Source organism: Stegodyphus dumicola, chromosome 11 (assembly GCF_044657685.1).
Source record: "Stegodyphus dumicola isolate Sdum_Otavi_A_Nest chromosome 11, ASM4465768v1".
In the NCBI taxonomy this organism is placed as follows: Eukaryota; Metazoa; Arthropoda; class Arachnida; order Araneae; family Eresidae; genus Stegodyphus; species Stegodyphus dumicola.
The window spans coordinates 65,554,725-65,576,487 of NC_140778.1; the positions used below are offsets into that span (position 1 = coordinate 65,554,725).

General features: G+C 30.8%; 1 protein-coding gene across 1 annotated transcript; it reads left to right on the top strand.

Annotated features, from left to right (window-relative positions):
- The first annotated feature begins 377 nt into the window (after window positions 1–377).
- LOC146994055 (uncharacterized) lies at window positions 378–20,370 on the top strand. Its single transcript, XM_085826782.1, has 2 exons — window positions 378–2,908; window positions 19,129–20,370. The coding sequence occupies exon 1, from the start codon at window positions 840–842 to the stop codon at window positions 2,205–2,207; it is 1,368 nt and encodes a 455-aa protein (XP_085682908.1). The 5' UTR covers window positions 378–839; the 3' UTR covers window positions 2,208–2,908; window positions 19,129–20,370.
- The last annotated feature ends 1,393 nt before the right edge of the window (window positions 20,371–21,763 follow it).

The window sequence follows — 21,763 nt, forward strand, 5'->3', positions numbered from 1 at the left end:
CGAAGGTCAGACTCGCTCTCCCGACTGCTGTCGAGTGAAAAGCGAATCCCGACTGATTTTCCTAAGGCTAGGAGTAAGGCTCCTATATATTAAAGGAGCCTTAGCTAGGAGCCTTAATTTTCCGATGTCTACCTCGATCGGTGTCCAGACTAGACACCGCTGTCCAGACTAGGCAGCGCTGTTAAGATCCCGCTGTTAAGGCAGCTCAGGAGCTGCTACTAAAACGTATTTTCAAAACACGTGTCCGAAAACAGTTGTACTTAAATTTGCCCTTAAGTATATGCCAACAATCAAAACGTGGAAGTATTATTAAAATCTAGCCTCTGGTGTTATATTTCTTTCATAGTTTGACATTGTAAGAGTGGCAACTGTCTGATGTTGGTCGTATATTTTTTTTTCGGGAATTTTGAAAGTATGCGAAACGCTTTCCACTATTAGATGGAAAACTTTTTTTTAAAGTTTATTAGGGAAGCGGTTAATTCTTGATTCTTGCAAATCTCGAACAACAGTAGCTAGGCTCGGCATACATCGGGAACAGGAAGAAAACCCATATGTGTATTAGGTATTGAATCAGTTATTCAGGTGAGACTTCGTTTTAAATAAGGATTCAATTTTCCATACAAAAGAGAAGCCTTGTGTCAGGTATGTAAGAAAATGTTTACTGAATTGTGTAGTTCAGGAAGCCATGTGCTTATTCACACAGGTTGGTTGGTTTATTGAGATTATGCCAAAGCACACTCGTGCTATCTGCCTAAGGGAAGAGATGCCTTCGTAGAGCTCTTTCTAAATGAAATTGGCGTGTATACACGTTATACACGGAGAAAACCGCGAAAACGAACATGCAGCCTGCCCATTCCCGAGATTATGTCTGTGAAGTATGTAAGGAGTCGTTTAGAAAAAGGTGCGATTTAAAAAAGCATTTGCATATTCACACAGGAGAGAAACCTTATGAGTGTGAAATATGTAAGAAGTCATTTACTCAAAAGGGTAGTTTAAACAACCATATGCTTGCTCATGCAGGAGAGAAACTATATGCATGTGAAGTATGTAAGAAGGCGTTTAGTCAAAACAGTACTTTAAAGAAGCATTTGATTATTCACACAGTAGAGAAACCTTATGAGTGTAAAGTATGTAAGAAGTCATTTAATCAAAAGAGTAATTTAAATACGCATTTGTCTATTCACACAACAGAGAAACCTTATAAGTGTGAAGTATGTAAAAAGTCATTCCGTGTGAAGGACAATTTAAACAGACATATGCTAATTCACACAGGAGAAAAACCTTATGTGTGTGAAGTATGTATGGCGCAATTTAGTCAAAAGAATAGTTTAAATAAGCATTCGATTATACACACAAGAGAGAAATCTGAGTGTGAAATGTGTAAGAAGTCATTTAATCAAAAGTTTGCTGTAAACCACCATATGCTTACTCATGAAGGAGAGAAACATTATGCATGTGACGTATGTAAGAAGTCATTTAGTCTCAAGAACTATTTAAACAGGCATACACATATTCACACAGGAGAGAAACCTTATGTATGTGAAGTTTGTAAGAAGTCATTTAGTCAAAAGTATAATTTAAACAACCATATGCTCATTCACACAGGAGAGAAACCTTATGTGTGTAAAGTATGTAAGAAGTCATTTAATCAAATGAATGGTTTAAACAGCCATATGCTCAATCACACAGGAGAGAAACCTTATATGTGTGAAGTATGTAAGAAATCATTTAGTCAAAAGTGTAGTTTAAACAAACATATGCTTATTCACACAGGAGAGAAACCTTATGTGTGTGATGTATGTAAGAAGTCATTTAATCAAAAGTGTAGTTTAAACAACCATATGCTCATTCACTCAAGAGAGAAATCTTATGTGTGTGAAGTATGTAAGAAGTCATTTAATCAAAAGGGTAGTTTAGACATCCATATGCTCATTCACACAGGACAGAAACCTTATGTGTGTGAAGTATGTAAGAGGACATTTAGTCAAAAATGTAATTTAAACAACCATATGCGCATTCACACAGGAGAGAAACCTTATGTGTGTGAAGTATGTAAGAAGTCATTTAATCAAAAGGGTAGTTTAAACAGCCATATGCTCATTCACACAGGCGAGAAACCTTATGTGTGTGAAGTATGTAAGAAGTCATTTAGTCAAAAGTGTAATTTAAACAACCATATGCTCATTCACACGGGAGAGAAACTTTAGGTGCGTGTGAAGTATGTAACACACGCACGAGAGAAAAAAAAAACTTCATGCAAAATAAGTCTCACATCATATTAATGGAATACTGATTTGAAGCGACATTTGCTATTCCAAGTAAAACGAAAGCTTATTGGGAAAATATGTTATTTTTTCCTTCATAGCAGCAGTATGCTTACAGATTCCAGTACATTTTGGCTTACTCGTAAGTATTCAATCTTTATATCTCTCACCTACCAGAATGCATTATGAGGATCATGTGCTTGTCACCACTTTAAAATTCTAATAATGAAATTCTGAAACGTGGCTGAATGGTTCACCCATACGTGTACTTATGTATACTTTCTTTTAAATTTGCTTTTAGTTCATTGCAGATACCTATCACAGGATTGTGTTTATTGATTTAAATGTGATGCATTGTTCATGCAATGAACTAGTGTATTAGATACTTTCATTTATGGTGAAAAATCCTGAAGGCCATGATTACCTAGCTACAGTAGCAAATCCATGCTGCAGTTCATAACACTCACAAAAGGGTTGCCTGATGTTACATTGGAAATATAATACAAGGTTTCCTCATCTTGCTTTGCAAAAGAGAATTGAGATCTGAAATGTTGGACATGCCAAGCCAAGCAACCCGCATGTATATAAAGTATATAGGAAGACATTGAGAAGAATGAATCGTTGAAAAAAAATATTTAATGCAGGTAAGAAATCCATATGTATTACATATTTATTCAAAAATGTTTTATGTAATTTTGTTTATTTTATTTAATAAATTTTCTTTTTTTTTAAATTATAACTTTAAATACTTTTTAATAAATTGCTTACAGTGCAAAGAGTAAAATAGGTAGAAAAACATTGAAGTTATCAAGATATATAAATGAATTTAAGTCTTAATATAAATGTTTCAGTTTTTATATTGAGATGTATCTTATCCTTATTTTTGTTTCCTTTTTTAAAAAAGTTATTAAGTTCAAAAACAAATGCTAATTCACATATACAGTACAAAGTCTGAGATCTGGATGTCGAATATCCCGAATGATCTAAAATTTGGACCTCAAAGCCACCAACCTTTTTTTCTTTCCTATGCTGTATGCTTGCGCACTTGATTTTTTTCCTCTGATAATAAAACATGAGGAGAGTTTTGATTTTTAATTTCACTTTGGCTAAAATACTTCATTATTGAAGAAACAATTATTTTAGCATAAATTTGTGTGATCAATAATTTGGCTCCGTAATCTGCTTGGCAAACATCTCGAACTGAAATATTCTACGTATAAATGACATTGATTTTTTACAGTACTAATAGTTTATATTCCTGACATCAACCTGAAGAATCATTATTTATTATATTTTGTATGATTTATTATATTTTGATGTATATATATGTAGTGATACATACATCACTATGTGTTTATCAGCATATGACAACTTGAGTAATGACTCATGCAGCCACGCCTAAACAAATTTTTTATATATATAACTGAATAACAAAGGGTATGGTAACCTTTTATGTTGACATTACGCTTGGCGATGATTCTAGTTAAATGCTCTAAGGACTGTTGATGAGGAAAAATTTAACAAGAATTTCTTTCTGTATGCTAAAAATAGACTTCGTTAATGATACTCAGACCAAAAGATTACGGAACAGCTTTAGTATTGGTCCTTCTGGCGATTTTTTGATTTGGCGACAAACTTCGGTCGTCAATGTATACCGGCTTTCAAGATCAGGGAAAAAATGGCGGATTGTCAACAAAATCCGATCTACATTAAATACTAACTGTACTAGACTAACTGTACATCTAAACATTATAAGAGAATAAAAGTATATCTTAACTAAATAAGAATATATCTAAACTTTATAATAATAACATTTAAAGACATTGAAATCAGTACCTAAGTGCTTGCCATGTAGTCAAATTTTTATATATAAATTGTACTCTTACTTTTATTATAGAGTTTTTATTACAAAAAATTCAGATTTCTGTTAGATAAAATGTTTAAGTAATGTAGAAAATTTGCATAAAATTTAAAATAAAAAGTCGACTGTTATGTCAACATACTATTAATAAAAGTAATAATACTCAGTGAAGGTTATTCATATACAGCTATTATTAGGTTGTAAGATTTACAAAATTTGAGAACTGTAAATTATAAGCAATATATTCCATAATCTAAGCAACATTATATTTTTTATAGTCAGTCAAATTATAAAAATGTTATAAAAGCAATAATTTTGGTCCTGATTTGAACCTGATTTGACCTGATATGAATTCATGCAATTACACATCCCTATAGTTCTAATATGAGGCAAAAAAGTATTTTTAGACCATAGTAATTTTGATCTCCTTAGCAAAGGAAACACAAAGAGTTTACCTTATGCTACTCAAAATGTGGTTTTTTTTTTCCTTGGGAAATGGAGTTTATAATAATATGCAGAGTTGACATATGAAAAAATGTCAAGACTCATGTGATGTAATATTAAAAGCATCAGTTTTAACTATCAAATTTTAGCTTTTTTAAAATATTTTAAATGCTGTGCTTTCCTAACACAAACGTTACTTTAAGAAAAACATGCAATTTATCCCTCCTGCCATCAAAGCTCTGATATCTACCAAATTCAATAAAGTTACGTGAACAGAAATGGCGGCATGTTTTTGAGTTCAGTATTTAGGGTTACCAAGGTTATCATAATTTTACGTTTATTGCTCCACAATGTCGCCAAACAAATTTCTCGCCAAAAAGGACTAATACTAAAGCTGTGCCAAGATTACATTTAGTGGTATTTAAGTTAAGAATAACTGATTTGTTTTCATATAAACCCAGAACTGGCGCCAGAGCTCATATTATCGAATTGAGGGAAGACAAAATTTTTGGAATTAAGAGAAGCATGAAGCAACAAAATTAAGGGATGACAAAATGTTTAGAATTTAGGGAAAGCACTGTGACCTGAAATTTAGGGGCAACAAAAAATAGAACTTAGGGAGGCATTTGGCAGCAGAATTTAGAACCTGCAGAGATTGCATTAGGTGGTAAGATATCTAGCATCAGCCATCGATAAGTGCAAGTATATGTGGAAATTTATTTATTCAGACCTTGGATAAACATTAAGCATGTACAAGAATTAGACGTAAGTATAATGAGTACCTAAACTAATACAATTCAAGCTTAATTGTTTCAGTGCGTGATAGAAGCAAGACAAAATTTAGCAGAACAACTTGTCTTCCGTCTCCTATCTCATGATACATAGCCAGTATTGTATATTGGACGACATTAAGCTAGGCTAAAATTATGCTTTACTGATTCCAAGGAATTTGAGTTAATATAGTGGATTCCACTGTTCCTTAACTTTATGAATTGATCCAGCTTATTATTCTTTGTTGTTACTATTACAGCGTTTTTAATGCTCGATTATGCCGAAATACTTCTAGAGCTGCAACAGGATTTACCTAGCAAGAGCATGTTTCGATATTCATTAAACAAAAAGTGGAATTCCTGCAAAAAATGAATAAAGGTATTCATCTCAAAATCTCGAGGAGTATGGCATGAGAAAATCGGCTGATCTTTAGAATATGGTAACTGGTAATTTGGCGACATTTTGGAGGCGATAAAAGTTACTACCTGGGACTTTGGTAATAATGTGAGCAGTACTCAGTTCCGATTACGCATTATTTTGTGTGAGGAAAATGAGAGATCGTGGGATATGTCGTGATATTAATGGACGAATTACGGTTCTTTAATGAGAAAAGGGGGGAATTTGGAAAAATATCTGTGGCTGTATATTATTTTGTATTAAGCTTCATTGTGTGTTGTGTGAAGTAGGGTTGAATAATTTTGGGATTGTATGGCGCTGTCTAAAGTGAATTCTAGATGTGATAAAGAGAATCTTGCTTTTTATTTAGTGGAGGAAAAATTCGCAAAAAAAATCGTTCAATAATTTTATTGAATCCATAATAAAAGTGTATCCACCATGTAAGCAAGATTCTGAAGAAGATTAGGTAAGTTAGTATTTTTAATTATTTGAGGATATTATTTTTATGCATTGTTCTAAATGTAAGGTGGAAGTAAAGTAATTTGGTATTATTGGAAAATCGTTATTAGCAATGATTTAGTTTAAAGTAATTAGGATTGTAAGCTAATTTTTATTAATTTAATGTATGTGCTTATTTATATTTTAAGTAGTGTTTTTGAATTTAATTATATTTTAATTAAATGATAGTTATTTTGTGAATTTTATGTTTGTAGGAATTTGGTATACTTTTCAGTTGAAGTAAACGTGCATGGAAATAATTTAAATAATTGACTCTAAGTATTTGTAACCATTTGTAATGTTTGCGGTATGAATTCGTTGGTGACGTTTATAATATAATAGATAATTTAGAGGTTTTCAAAAAGTTTTTGGATATTTTATTTATTTTATACGTGGAAATGTTCATCGTTGGAAAGGGTATATACTTTTTCGCGATCAGGTAATTTCATATATGTTCTTTTTACCGGATTTAAAGATTCACAAAATTGTCATGCATTTTCGTGAAATTTTTCTAATTTATGAGAAAAAACCAGTGTACATGGATATAGTGAAGAGTATGCGCAATGCCATTTTTGTGCAATTCTGGGATATTTTTTTTAAGTAAAAATTAGTCGACGTGTACATGGTTTAGTGATATTTTAATTAAATGATAGTTATTTTGTGAATTTTATGTTTGTAGGAATTTGGTAAACGTTTCAATTGAAGTAAACGTGCATGGAAATAATTTAAATATTTGACACTAAGTATTCGTAATTATTTTTAATGTTTGTGGTATAAATTCGATGGTGACGTTTATAATATAATAGATAATTTAGAGGTAAAAGTTTTTGGATATTTTATTTATTTTATACGTGGAAATGTTCATCCTTGGAAAGGGTATATACTTTTTCGCGATCAGGTAATTTCATATATGTACTTTTTACCGAGTTTAAAGATTCACAGAATTTTTTTGCATTTTCGTGCAAATTTTTGTAATTTATGAGAAAATAGAGTACTTACATATTATCGCAACCAGGTTGGCGCGATTTGTAAGTTTGAGTAAAAAAGTATGAATAGAAAGAAAATGTACATTTATTAATTACAGATATTTTTTAATACAGTTTTTTATATTATTTTGTTTTAAAATAAAAAATAGCAATTAAACCCTTCCGGTTTCGAATTTGAATAAGTTGCAGAATTATTTTTTCGGCGGAAATCTTTTCGCTATTGCTTTTAGCACTGATTGAAAACCGTATTCGCCATAACCATGTACACGTCGACTTATTTTTACTTAAAAAAACATCCCAGAATTGCACAAAAATGGCATTGCATGCACTCTTGACTTTATCCATGTACACTGCTATTTTCTTAAATATTACAAAAATTTGCACGAAAATGCAGGAAAATTTTGTGAATCTCCACGTGCAAAATAGCAGTGTACATGGATAAAGTCAAGAGTGTGTGCAATGCCATTTTTGTGCAATTCTGGGATGTTTTTTTAAGTAAAAATAAGTCGACGTGTACATGGTTATGGCGAATACGGTTTTCAATCAGTGCTAAAAGCAATAGCGAAAAGATTTCCGCTGAAAACATAATTCTGGAACTTCTTGAAATTCGAAACCGGAAGGGTTTAATTGCTAATAAATTACAAAGATTTGCACGAAAATGCAGGAAAATATTGTGAATCTCCACATGCTCTTTTTACAAAACTACGTATAACATGTAGGGTTGTAGGGTTACCGTAAGTAGGGTCGCCAAATTTGGCAATTTATGCGAATTTTGGCCTGGTTACGTTAATACGTAAGTACCGAAAATAGCAGTGTAGATGGATAAAGTTAAAAGTGTGTGCAATGCCATTTTTGTGCAATTCTGGGATGTTTTTTTAAGTAAAAATAAGTCGACGTGTAAATGGTTTATGTGTATGTGCTATTCTGAAAAACGCGCAAGGAGTTTGTGATTCTGCACTTTTTCCCAATTTTGGAGTTAATATTTGTCATGATTAAGCAGTTTTGTTACATAAAATAATTAGCATAAGTGTAATTCGGCTAATAGATTGTTGGAAAAAGTGTTCAGTAAATAAAAAGAAAAGAAACATATCTTTACTTCGTGAAGACAAAATGGTGGCGAAAAAAAATAGAGAGTTGCTGTAGCAGAGTTGGTCGCCAAATTTTCGCCAAAAAATCGCCAAGTTACCATAATCCATAGATCAACCGTATACCTTTTACTTTTAGAATAAATACTGTGAAAATCGGACAAAAAAAATTATAAATAACTGAAGCATAAATTACATGTGTAAAGGCAATGATGAGTATGTGTAAATTGCAAAGATGAATAAAAGAAAGCAATGGCAATGCTAGAGAAATGGTTGCAATCTACGAACTGCCCTTTTATTGGATTTTCTGTGAATTAGAATTTTAGAATTTTTCTTTTCTGTTCGCTCTCAGTCCTACATTTTACTACGCAGTAAGCTTTTCTGTAGAAATAATCCTCCACCAGTTAACAGAATAGGGCACCTGAGTATACATATGTATACCTGCAGAATTATAAAAATATGTGGTACATTCTGGTTATCCACACTCCAAGCAAAAAGTCGCTGACCCATCAGTGACACTAAAAAGCATTTGCTACTTATTGGTCACTTACTGGTAACTAAGAGAAATATTTGTTTGGTTGTCTTTACATCTGTTTTAGTAAAGCATCCAGTGCTGCCTGTTTCTTTAAAAGATGTACATATTTCTCAGTTTTTTGCATTGTTGTTGTTGAAATGAGATTATTCCAAAAAAAAAAAAAAAAAATCAGAGAAATGCACAAACTTGACACTGAAATCCTAAAATGAGAATGATAAATACCATACAGGAAGCTTTTAATTGAGCAACAGTGTGCTGTCTACTGTTATGTTAAAATACTGAAATTTCCATAGGAGGGATATTACTCTGCAAGCATCTGGGTCAGATATGTAGATTCTACATGCACAGATAATATCTAGATTGCCCCATAAATATTTCTTGCAACATTCTGCTTTTCCTCAATGCTTTGTGACTTTTTTGTAGGGTGTGGATAATCAGAATTATCAGTTAATTAGAATTATAGAAATTAAAAGAATTGTAATTTAAAAGTTAGTACAGTAATTAAATACATTATTTAAAAGAAAATTTTGATGTTTGTTAAGAGTGTTTAACCATAATTATCTCTACATATAATAAAAGAAAGAGTCTGTCTGTGTGTGTCTTTCGTTCGTGTTGCGTGTAAGCTAATAGACCCACGGCTACGAAATTTGGTACATTGGTGCATCTAGACAGGAGCCAGTGCACCTTGAAGCGATTTTTTCGAAATTCGAATTAGAATGTTTTTTATTTTATGTTTTGTGATGAAATCGCGTCATTTTGAGACATAATGTGCTATACGAAAGCGAGATTTTGCTCTACACACTCCATTTTCACCTCGTCATGAAACGCAGGCACTTAGCTATTTTACGAACTTAAAATAAATTTCGTGTTTCAATAAATCGATTAAATACGAATTTATTTAACAAAGGGAGCTTAACACCTTTTCAACGGGATTTTTTCTAAAAAAGTTTATTTTTTAAAATGTACAGTTTATTTTTCTTTGATTTTTGGACACGTTAAACTTTCATCCTTGCGACTGCTTTTACAAAAAGAATTTTGGAAAAATAATAATATTTTTGTATTTAAAAAAAAAAAAAAATTTAATGAAGCTTTCGAGTGCACTTCTCACATCTTTAAAAATGTGATTTTTGGCAACAATTTTCCTGTCTTATTGTTGTTGATGGATTTTTGATGAAATCACATCATTTTGAATAGTTTCATTCTTTTAGAAATATGGGTTTGGCAACAATTTTTCATCTTATTTCTTTTGTCACTTCTTTTTCAGAGATTGGCATATTTCATTGTCATTTATATATACATATAATGCATTTTTACTGATTTTTTTTATAAAGTTGTTCTGCAGAGTGAAATTCTGCGCGGCATTTTATGTTTTTTGAGTTGCTTTCATGTTATTTTTTGCTTATTTTACTGTTTGTAAGATATTGAAAAGTTCTGCATGATTTTTTTTTTTCTTCAACGGAAAGTTGGTTAATTTTTTATTAGGATAATTAATATTTGTATTAAGGGATGTAGCTTATTTCATTGTATTTTTTTCCTCTTGAAATTATAAGATAAAATATCATTAATTATACTTTGCTTTTCAGAATTTTTTGTTTTTTGTATTCTTTTATGTTATTTATTGCTCATTTCACTGGTTTTAAGATACTGAAAAGTTTTGAGCGATTTTTTTAAGAAACAAAGTTCTTAACTTTCTTTATACCATTTGAGTTCTTAAGATTTTGCTAAGGAAAGTTGATTAATTTATGTTTTAGGATAATTAATATTTGTATTAAGGGTTATTACTTATTTCATTGTAATTTTGGCCCACCAGCGGCCGAGCGGTAAAGTCGCTGAACATTGGTAGTTTGGTCCGAGGTTCGAATCCCGCGAACGGGCTGGCTGCATGGGCGTTTTCGTGGTTTTCCCCATGTGTAACGTGTATACGAGCCAGTTTCCCTTAGAAAGACCTCCACGAAAGGCATCCCTTCCTTTAGGCAGATAGCCCTCGAGGCTTTGCTATAATCACACACATTGTAATTTTGTTATATGTAATAACTTTTTTTTATGAAGTCGTTCTGCAGAGTAAAATTCTATGCAGTTTTTAAATTTAACGTTTGGTGTTTCTTTCAGCCATTTTTCCGGTACATTTAAAAGCCAGACGAAAGCTGACAGCGAAGCTGCTAGTCAATCATAAATAAGATATGGTTGATAATAATCTATAGCTGCGGTTCTTAACCTTTTGACTAACGCATACCATGTAAACAAAAACTGAAAAACTTTAGTACCATCACTATATTTTACCGTTATTATTTTTCAATTTCTCGATAGAAATATTTAAAAAAAGTATTTTGCCATTTGCGCAATATATTGACTATTTGTATTAAATATGCACACATTAAAAAAATTAGATTAAAAATTAATTCCATTTTGATCATCAAAATTTAAGTTATAATACTTTAATCCTAAAATTAATTTAGTGCGAAATTTGGGCGTCTTTAACAGAGATCCCTTTCTTAATGTCTACTCTTATTTCACTAAATTTTAACCGATCCACTTTTAATTTTGTTCTGTGTTTATTTTTCAAATATATTATGGAAGAAAATCCTTTTTCACACAAATAGGTTGTGCAAGAAGGCAATAAAAATTTATTAGTTGTATTAGAAATGGCTTTAAATTCTTTTTTCAGTTCAGCCAAAACTACAAGTGTGTCATTTTTGAAATCTTCAGTTAGAGTTCAATCACAGAAAATTTCTGTTATTTGTTCCTTTCCTTCACAAGATGAAATTTCATGTGCATTTGAACAAAATGGATTTCTAATCCAATTTTCTTTTTCATAATCCTCGGGAAAATACATGTTGAAAATATTTATGAATGAAGCTAAAAAATTTTTAATGTTGGATGTTAATTTTTGTGTTATATTCACATTATTTACAATTAGAAAAATTTTTAAAGTAGCTTAAAATGAGCTTAAAGCTTAAAATATTATTATGCAATGTTTTGATAATTAACTTGAATTTTTTTATCATTTCATTTGTTTTATCTTTAAATGTAAACAAATTCACACTTTGTCTAGTAATCCTAAATATAATTCATTTAACTTTCGAAAAATATCAGCTAAATATGCTAAATGCATGAACCATAATTCACTAAGTAAACATTTTTGCAATTCAAATTTTGAGTCACTGAGGAAAATTAGGGTTTCTGATCAAAGTTCAAAAAGACGATTTAAAACTTTGTCTCTGTATAACCGCCTTACTGTGGAATATAACAAATGCGTTTCATGTTCACTGCCTATGTCTTGGCATAAAATCGTAAATATCCTTACATTTAAAGTTTTACTTTTAATAAAATTAACAATTTTCGCAGCTTCATTCAAAACGATTTTCAAGTTTTCGGGGATTGTTTTGGCTTCTAAAACTTCATGATGAATGAAATCAGTGAGTAAATTTAGTTTTATGTGTGACTTTCTATGTTTGAGAAAATGATATTGGAATGTTTTCCTTTTAAAATCGTCATTTCGTAGAGCAATGCACTTATCTCAAGGAATACCATTCTCAGACATAAAATTGTCAATTACTTTGCAGTTTGTGTATCTTCTTTGAAATGTATGTAAAATTGAACAAAATTCGTTATATCGGTACTTTCATCCAGTTGCAATGTGTTTTATTTTTTGAATAAGTGTCTCTTTTATGGAATTTCACGAATTCATCGAATTACTGTATCATGTGATAAAAGAATATTATTAGGTTCATTAGCTGCTTTTTCATTCAATAATGTTAAAACGATATCCTTAGCTACTGGTAATATAATAGGTTTTCTGCAAGTTTCTGAGCCTGCCCAGTCTATAATATAATAATAATCATAGTCTTGGCATTTCTTAGGCTTGCTAGGTAACTAGCTTCCAGAGCTTTTGAAGTAACAAAACCTTTTATTACTTGTTTATTATTTTTGTAATTATGATAATATCCTCTTAAAATAATCTTCAGCTTTTTCCTTTAAATTGACATGCTTAGATTCGACATGTCTCTTAAGAAACGATGGTTTCATACTTTGATTGGATAGTAGTTCACCGCAACAACACACTGAGACTGAGGGTCCATTTCATCTTCATCCCAAGTAAACCCAAATGATAAATAACTTTCATTACATTTTCTATAAATAATTTTTCTTTTCAATATCCGTATTGACAATAGATAATCCTGGATTCATCACCTGTGAATCATTGATTTTCCACTTAGACAATCATAGTCTTTTTTTCATTTTGAAAAATCAAAGTTTGTCTTTTTAATATTTTCATAAATGTTTAAAGGGACAATATATTATGATTTCTTCAAAAACAAATGACAATATTCTCAAATCGCAAAGAAAAGTAAGAAATACAAAGCAGCAAGAAGACAAAATACATGCTCTTTGAGACGGCAAATTGACCTAAAAAAATATTATAATTGAAAATAAAGTAATATGAGCTCGGAAATGGTGGTGGCATAAAGCGTACTCATGCTAATATATCGATCAAATCTAAAAGAATTAATGAGCTACTATTATCTTTTATAGGAACTTAAAAAAGATTACTTTGCTGAAGTCTATAAACAGCTGTTGACCTTGAAGAAAGCTCAGGTCGCATAAATTTACTAGTGTTGGAGAAAAAAGGTTGCTTCTTTATCTAATTAGAAATATTTACTAAGTTCTTAGTTTTAAATAATGGAGACAAGTAAATCATTTATTTCAAAATTTAGGAAAACTCTTATTTATACAGAAAGAAAGCTTTCCAGTATGTGTTATTTAACTCTTTCAACCCGACTTTTGCTTGATTATAATTTAACTACGAAAAGTAGTTTAATTTAATGTTGACACACTGAAAGAAGTGTGATATGAATGTAAAGTTTTTAACTTTTCCCATTTCCTGGAAATCTCTTGGGACAGTATGTCTTAATCATATTGTCAACTGGGACTGTTTGTCCCAATCGTCTAGGATATTACCGTTTCTCGGAAAACAAAACTAAAATTTAAGGGAATATATAATGTGAATATTATAAAACATAAATTCTGTTACATGCACTAGTTCATATATGTTTCATAGACATAAATGTAATGTATCAGTATGTTGTAATTTGATAACTGATGGGACATATTAACCCACTGTTAAGTATGTTTGGGACAATATATCCCACCAAAAGAATTTTTTAAATCTGACATTAAAATGTTAAATTACTGCTTAATAAGAACTATTTCATACTAAATATGCCTTAATTTATAATTGTTCAAACAGTAAAATAGACATCGAAACGAGTAAACAGCGTGCTCAAAAATATAACTGCGCCATCTGCAGTCTAAAAGTATTGCAAGGTGCGTAGTTGTATATTTGTTCTCCAATTCTTTACAAACACTGCAAACATGAAAACCCATTTAAAAGTGGGTTTCATTTACCCAATAGGGCATGAAATCTAATCTCTGGGACATATGTGTCCATTAAGGTCAAACGGGTTAAATTTAGAAAAAATTCAACTTTAAGTTATTTAAATTCAATTAAAGCTGATATTATTCAATAATTTTAGGCATTTTAATAGCTTCATGTTTGTTTTTCTCAAAATGCATAACCATTTCTTTCACACCTACTTAATCAAGGCCAAAGGTTTAATTTTTATAATAATTTTTTATTAATTTAATGAGCATTAGGAAATTTGCTAATCCTAGAATGAGTTTTGTTCTGGCAACAGAAGAAATATTATATAAAAGCAGTTACTTCAATGTGTTTTAGACTAAAAGAAATTTTATAAAATAAAACTTTATGCAGTGACTCTTCATTAATATACGGATGACTAACTGAAATCATTGCATTTAAGGGCAAAAAGGTGTACATAAGGCAGAAAATATGTGTTAGAACTTTTCCAAATTTTCTCTCCTTTATTATTATTCTTACTCTTATTAGAAATTGCTTCCTTTTTTTTTTTTTTTTTTTTTTTTTTTTTTTTTTTTTTGTGATATTTGGTAACCCTAGAACATTATATTAAAGACAAAAGATATAATTTTTTAATACAGTAAACAGTTTCATTAAGCAAAGTGACAAATAATATCTTGAAACAAATTTTATAGTGTCTTAATCCATGAAAACCTCACTCTCTTAAACTGAAGGATGCAGTTAAAAATTGTTTAATTTTCATTCGAAAAAAATTCACAAATAAAATAAGATGTAGACAATGATTCTTTTCTTGGATATCCTTTTTCTGCCCTTCAGTCGATGCTTTTCTGGGATATTCTAATAAAAATTAGTATTCAACTTGATGACGCATTAGGCTAAGCTAATTAAAACAAAAGCTTTTGGAATCTCCTCTTTTGCAATCATCTCTCACATATTAATATAACCTATCACATATCCCCTTCTGCTTCTTTTTGTGTGTAAAACAAGAAATGAAATAAATTTTGATATATCAGAAAATGGACTCGTTTTAATTTTAAAACATATAACTATACGAAGCCAAAATACTCACAAAAATACACAGTTTCTCTGAAGTTTCCAATATCCAGAACCATCTACTGGACAGGTATGATATCACTTAAAGCGAAAGTTTCAGCACTAAGGCAGGGTGATGCACTTTTAAAGTGAGGTTTTGTTTCTGCTTTTAATGGCAACAGACCAGTTTGGAAGGAGCTTTACTCCAACAGAGAAGAGCCAAATAAAATGAGACTTGGTTAATTAAAAACCATTTATTAATGGTACTTGTTTTATAAAAAAATACTACGGTAAGTGATAAGAATTGCGATACTTTACAAAAAATACTACTGTGTGTGATAAGATTTAATTTTTCAAGTTTCAACATTAGCACATGCATCATTTTGTAGAAAATCTTTTGCCATTTGTTGCCTATAGTAAAAAGAATCGAAAAGAAAGTAAAAACCCATCCTCTCCTTATAAATAAATAATTTAAAAATAAAGATCTTTCCATTTTAATACAATCCAGGGAAAACAATATATTATGTGTGCCCCACCTTGTTATTTCTAGCAAGAAAACATGCATTCGTCAGGAAATAATTTTGACTATAGTAAAAACTTTCTAAATAAAACAAATTCATGTGGCTAATTCAGTGATGTATGGAGGCACACTTTACAGTCTTTTTATTAACAATATGTTTCTTGAAAACATAAACAATGTTATAACAGCTAAGGATAACACACATATTTTAGCCCTGGTGACACATATATCTTTCCACATGAAATGATTTGTGTCATATTGTCATTCAAAAAGATTGATTTAAAATTGAATCTTTGTTAGGAGAATGCAAAATAACTTTTACGATTGCTCCAGTGCTGTTAAAAAAGTAAAATGATGTCTGGTTATTATCAGTACTGTACTGCTACGTCCTGGCTGCTATCTGGGTTGTAGATTAAATAATGGTTTGTTTTTTAATTTGGTTTATTAATATCATTGAAAACACATCTACGTGTTCAATAAATAGGACACTTTCTGATTATCTACCCAAATCTTTAAAGAATTCACTAGACTGTGATACCAAGCTAGACAACCCATTATATAGAAAAGAGATATTATCTAGCCACCCAAAGTATATAGATGCATGTAAAAAATATGTGTATGTTTTGAATTTTTAATTTAAACCGTCCCCCCTTTTTTTTCATGAGTACTTCTTTTGATTATTGTTTGACGAGTTAGCAAATTTTTATATTTTAGGGAATTATAAAAAGACCGGCAAAGTAAACGGGCTGATGAATTTCAGAAATATAACATTTTGCCTGATAGTAGAAAGTTCAAAAATTCATGTTCTATAAAGTGGTGTTTTGTAAATGATCAGATTTGTATGCAGATGCTGCAGCTTGTTCCATGCTGATTTTTTAAACATAAGCAGATTGTGATGAATGTGAGAAAACAACAGCATGTGCAGTACAAATTGATTCAATTTTCATATTCTTCTTAAAAATGAAAACGTAATGGTATATGGGATAATAATAAAGGTTAGCTATGCTACGTTCTGTACAGTGCTGAATTTTTGCATTTTTCTGGGGTATTTTGAAACTAAAGGAGATCGCTGTGTGCATAGGTGCATGGGCTTTGAGTAGAGAACAAAAATTTACATCTGATTATTATGGGTGTTTCTTGCAATTTTAATTTTGTTAGTTAGTTGCTGTTTTATATAATACTTATTATGCCACCATTTCTTAAAATGGTTGTTCTCTTTTGCATCTTAGGTTAGGCGAAAATTGTCACCAACAATTGCAGAATTTTCAAAAGGGTTGTGCAAAATCAGAAAGTGCTGCAAATATTCACACATTCAAATCAAATATAAATGTTCTTTTAGCACCCTTAAAACCTTCATTAGTTCAGTTAGTTTTTTTTTTTAAATTTTGAACAAAAAATCTCATCAAAGCTAAGTAAAATAACATAGAATTTTGAGTAACTGGAAGTTTATCTTCAATACATTGCTCCAGAATCGGGGGAGGGGGATTTAATTTTATAGTAAATTTTTTCGCATTACTTGGGAAAAAAACTAGTAAATTAAATATTGTTTTCAGGTAAGGCTAGCAAACATAATATTATTTTCATTTCCCCAGGATCAATCAAATGAAGATATGTTAAATAAATATTATTTTGGTAAACATACTATTATCCACTCTGATATTTTGCTCCGTTTTTAGTAATTTTATCGAACATTATGTAAATTATTTCACTTCTGAGGGATGAAGTTGCCATAAGAACATAGCAAATGAAAAATATTCATGGACAAATTACCAGTAAGTATTGCAATACTGTTAATTTAAAAGAAATATCTATTCCAATAATATTAATACTGGCCCGTTTTCAAATTTTGCTTACATATGCTGTCCCAGAAGAAAGAAAGAATTTGAAGTCTGATTTGAGCAATGCATTACATAAAAATGACTATAAATATATTTCCACAATTTAAAATATAAATAAATATAATAAATTAAAATTTTTTCAATATATATCTTATAAAATGTGGCTGTAGGAAAGAATGCCTGTCCCATTTCAAATTTTATGTTACTGAACTGCTTTGTTTTATATCCTAAAATATGGATTATTAGTGTGTTATATCCATGATAAAAATTTTAATTAATGAAGGTTTTTTTTTCTTTAACAAATCAATAAAAAACAAAATTGTCTTCCACTTCATGTGAAGTCCGTTACCTTGAGATTATTTTACCCACAAAATTTGCCTAAAACGGGCAGTACATATTCAGTAACATAGATAAACTAGCCAAGCTAAGTTTGACTACTTTCAGTATGCACCGTCCCCTTTAGGCAGATTTACAAATGAGTTAGGGGTAAAATAATTTCAAGGCTATAGACTTCACATGACGTGGGAGACAAATTATGTTTATGGATTTGCTAAATTTATATAGCTAAAAATTATCAATTGATTTTTTTAATATTTTAAATTGTAGAAATACATTTATAGTGATCTTTATGCAATGCATTGTGCAAATTAAACTTTAAATATAATTTATCATGAATTCTCTTTCTTATCTTCTGGGACAGCATATGTAAGAAAACTTAAAAATAATAGGCTTAATCCATAGTGCATACCTTTATTTCTACTTGCATGTATCCTGACTCTGGCTCTTTTCATTGTTATCCCCTGCTACTCATGAAGTCTCAAATTATATAATTCAGCATGCAGTGTTGTCTACCAAAGTTTACTGCTCTTCGCCATTCCCATTTGGTCTTGGGGAGACACCCCACGGACAATGATCTTCAGAACCATTCAAGGGCAGTAGATATCTACTTTTTCTTGAATCCCTGTTATTGCTTCTTCAATTTGAGATCATCTACCCAGAATCCACAAGAAAATCAATTAGGAAGATGAAAACAACTGTTATATGGATGAATTCATTTTAAAATTTAGGGGACCTGGCTGTCTGAAGGCCTCGAAGAAAATTATGTAGATAATAAATTATTTGAGTATCTACGTAAAAATTACATAGCTGCTTAAAACATTTTCAGAGCCTTATGTTGTTGGGAAAATTATGCAAGATGAAAAAACATGTGAGTAATACAACGAACAGTAACACAGTTGACAATAATAATGAACAAACTGATAAGAAAAGTCATTTTTATTTTGGTTTGCTTTGTACATTGACATATTGAGTTTACTGTAATTTAAATTGTATTCAATGCACTAGTTGTTATAATAACCATGTATTTTAATACCCCCCAAAATTGATTAGTTAAATTATTAGTCAGAATCTTTAAATGTGTATTATATAAGCATGTAATCCATTAGAATGATTTTTTCTTCAAAGTTCTTCTGTAGGCAAAGTTTTTCTTTTCTTCTATAGGTTAACCTACCATCAAATTTTACAGAATTGCTGTCATCAGCAAAATTCTGAACCAGAGAAATACGCATGAACTTGATGGCTCTATTAATGTAAGCTAAAGAACTGATTTGGAATAGGAATTTGACCATGCTGATATAAACATCGAAAATGAAAAACCATGCAGCAAAAAAGGTTTAACCAATCAGAGAGTTGCAAGTTATCAGGAGGCATTTTGTTGATTTTGCGTGCGAGCAATATGGCACAAGACTCAATATAAGATGTAAAATGTCCAAAAGTGCAAAAGTATCCAAATTTATATGATGAAAAACCAAAGGGGTACATACATATTAAGGCAACCACCTTGGCAGAATTTGACAATTTTTTACAGAGGAAAAGGTAAAAGTTCCATATTGGGAACAAGTTGGTGGTTTTTGCAAATATTTTGAAAAAGATTCCTACAGTATCAATATTTTTCAACAGTTTAAAATAAAAATTTTTGTTATTAAATTAATATTACTTAAAAAATTAAAAGAGGAAGCACATTCATCTCCAGATTTTTGTGTGCTTTTTTTTTTAGCTGTTCTTTTTCAGAAATGCCCAACGATCTTTTTCTCTTTGAAGGAAAAACATTAGAGACAAGGCATTGCAGAAACCTTGACAATAGTGGTAATTTACCGAATGCATCTCCTTGTCATTCTTTTTAGAGTTTTACATCAAAAATTGTGTATTTTCTGCATAATTTTTACTGCAGTTTCTCCCATTGTTGATAGATCGTAAAAGCAGATATTTTAAAATCAATTTTAAGGCAAAGAGCATCATGATTTATTCATAAAAATCATTGGAATTTTGAATTTGAGGAATGAAAATGGGAAAAAATATGATAACATTGCGTGACTGAATAATTGTTATGACATTTTTGCCTGAAGAATCGTAATGCACATGTTTGTTAGTGTTTGGAACGCTTTGAAAATCTGGCAACTTCTGTTAAGGTGGTTACAGTAATACATAAGTATAATTAAAGGATTCTCAAATTAAAAGAGTATACTTTATATTTGCTATTTGTAATTTTTTGCAAAGCTCAAAAATGATGGTATGTATATTTTGCCTTTCAGCATCGGTGATGACTGTTTAAGATTTTGTATCGTACTGTAAATTAATTATCACCATTTGTATATATTCTGCTGCATTATTTCTGTTTATTTTTTAAGGAAATGAAAATAATGTAATCTCAGACTTAATGTAAGTAAAATCTTGAAATCTTTCTACAGCATGCTTTAAATGTCATCACAGGCTACATAAAATTGGTTCATGGGTTGCTTGCAACCTACAGCTTATGAGTTTGAGACCACTTCCTTTTAGCGTATTTAAACTTGATTGTAATTTGATGTAAAATTTGTCACCTCCACAAAAGCTGAAAAAGGCATATCATGGGTCACATTAATTATACATTATTAATATTTCTATATACTTCCAAGTATTACAAGACACAGGTATACTTAGATACTATCTAATGCATTCCATAAACAAGTTGAAATAGGATTTCTATGATGTGCAGAGAAGTATTGATATGAAGCTCCAATATATCTAGCACTTGCATATTTTTTAACGTGCATGAATAATCATATAACCCTGTAGATAATGTTTGCATACAAATTATTTCGTAAGCCTGTATACCTTTAAAATAATTTTCTGCACGAATGACTTCTTACGTTGATACATTCACATGGTTTCTTCCCACTATGCCTTTCTATTGCCAAATGATTTAAAGATTCTGTCTCTTTAAATCATTTGGCAATAGAAAGGATTTGTTACAAATATCACATTTATGCTGGTTTTTGGCAGACGGGTACGCACCTTTCAAAAAATAGCTTTTTTGAAGAAAAGACTTATGACAGATACTATGTTCAGGTACTTTCTCACTAGTTATTAGTATTGTCAGGCATGGGAGAATCCATTTCTTTGTTGGGAGGCGGAAAGTTGTCTTATGAATTACAATGATTTTTGATTTACGAAATAATTTTTCTCTGAAACAAAATTGCCCTCTTTCTGATTGACACCTAGGCTTGATTTTTCGCCTTTGCAGACAAAACGTCTTAGCAGGTGCAAAACAAGACATCTGCTTACTTCGGGCCCTATTCACGACAAGGAGCGTAAATAACGATCTTCTCTTAACGGATGACCGCTAAATTTCACGGCTCCAGTAACCGTAAGGACTGTTGGTTAAATTGGCATTCGTGACAATGGCCGTCGGAGGGATCCTTACGATAAGTAACCTTCGTTCGAGAGTTGGGGAGGTTTGTTAAAATAAGCCAATCATATTACAGCTACTAGAGATACAGGCTGCTCGTCATCCATGTTCTAGTGTAGGCCTCGTGTTGTAGCAACGCTTTAGAGTTGTAATTCTGGTTTGGGGTGCCATCTTTGGCTCTTTAGCAGTATTCGCTAAAACTTTATTATTTAACATTCTAGGGTATCCAAACTTCCGATTTTTTGCATTAATATAAAGATGTTTTGCTTTTGCCCCCTTCTTTTCTCTGCAGTTCAGCTTCTTTCTTGCATTTTTTTTAAACTGTCAACTTTCTCATTTCCTAAAACATTTTCATATATTATATTTCACATTTGTACATTAGTTAAAAATACTTTCTTTTTGAATTCC

Excerpts from the sequence above, each read along its gene's own strand:
- LOC146994055 (XM_085826782.1), top strand. The coding sequence starts at position 840 with ATGCAGCCTGCCCATTCCCGAGATTATGTCTGTGAAGTATGTAAGGAG.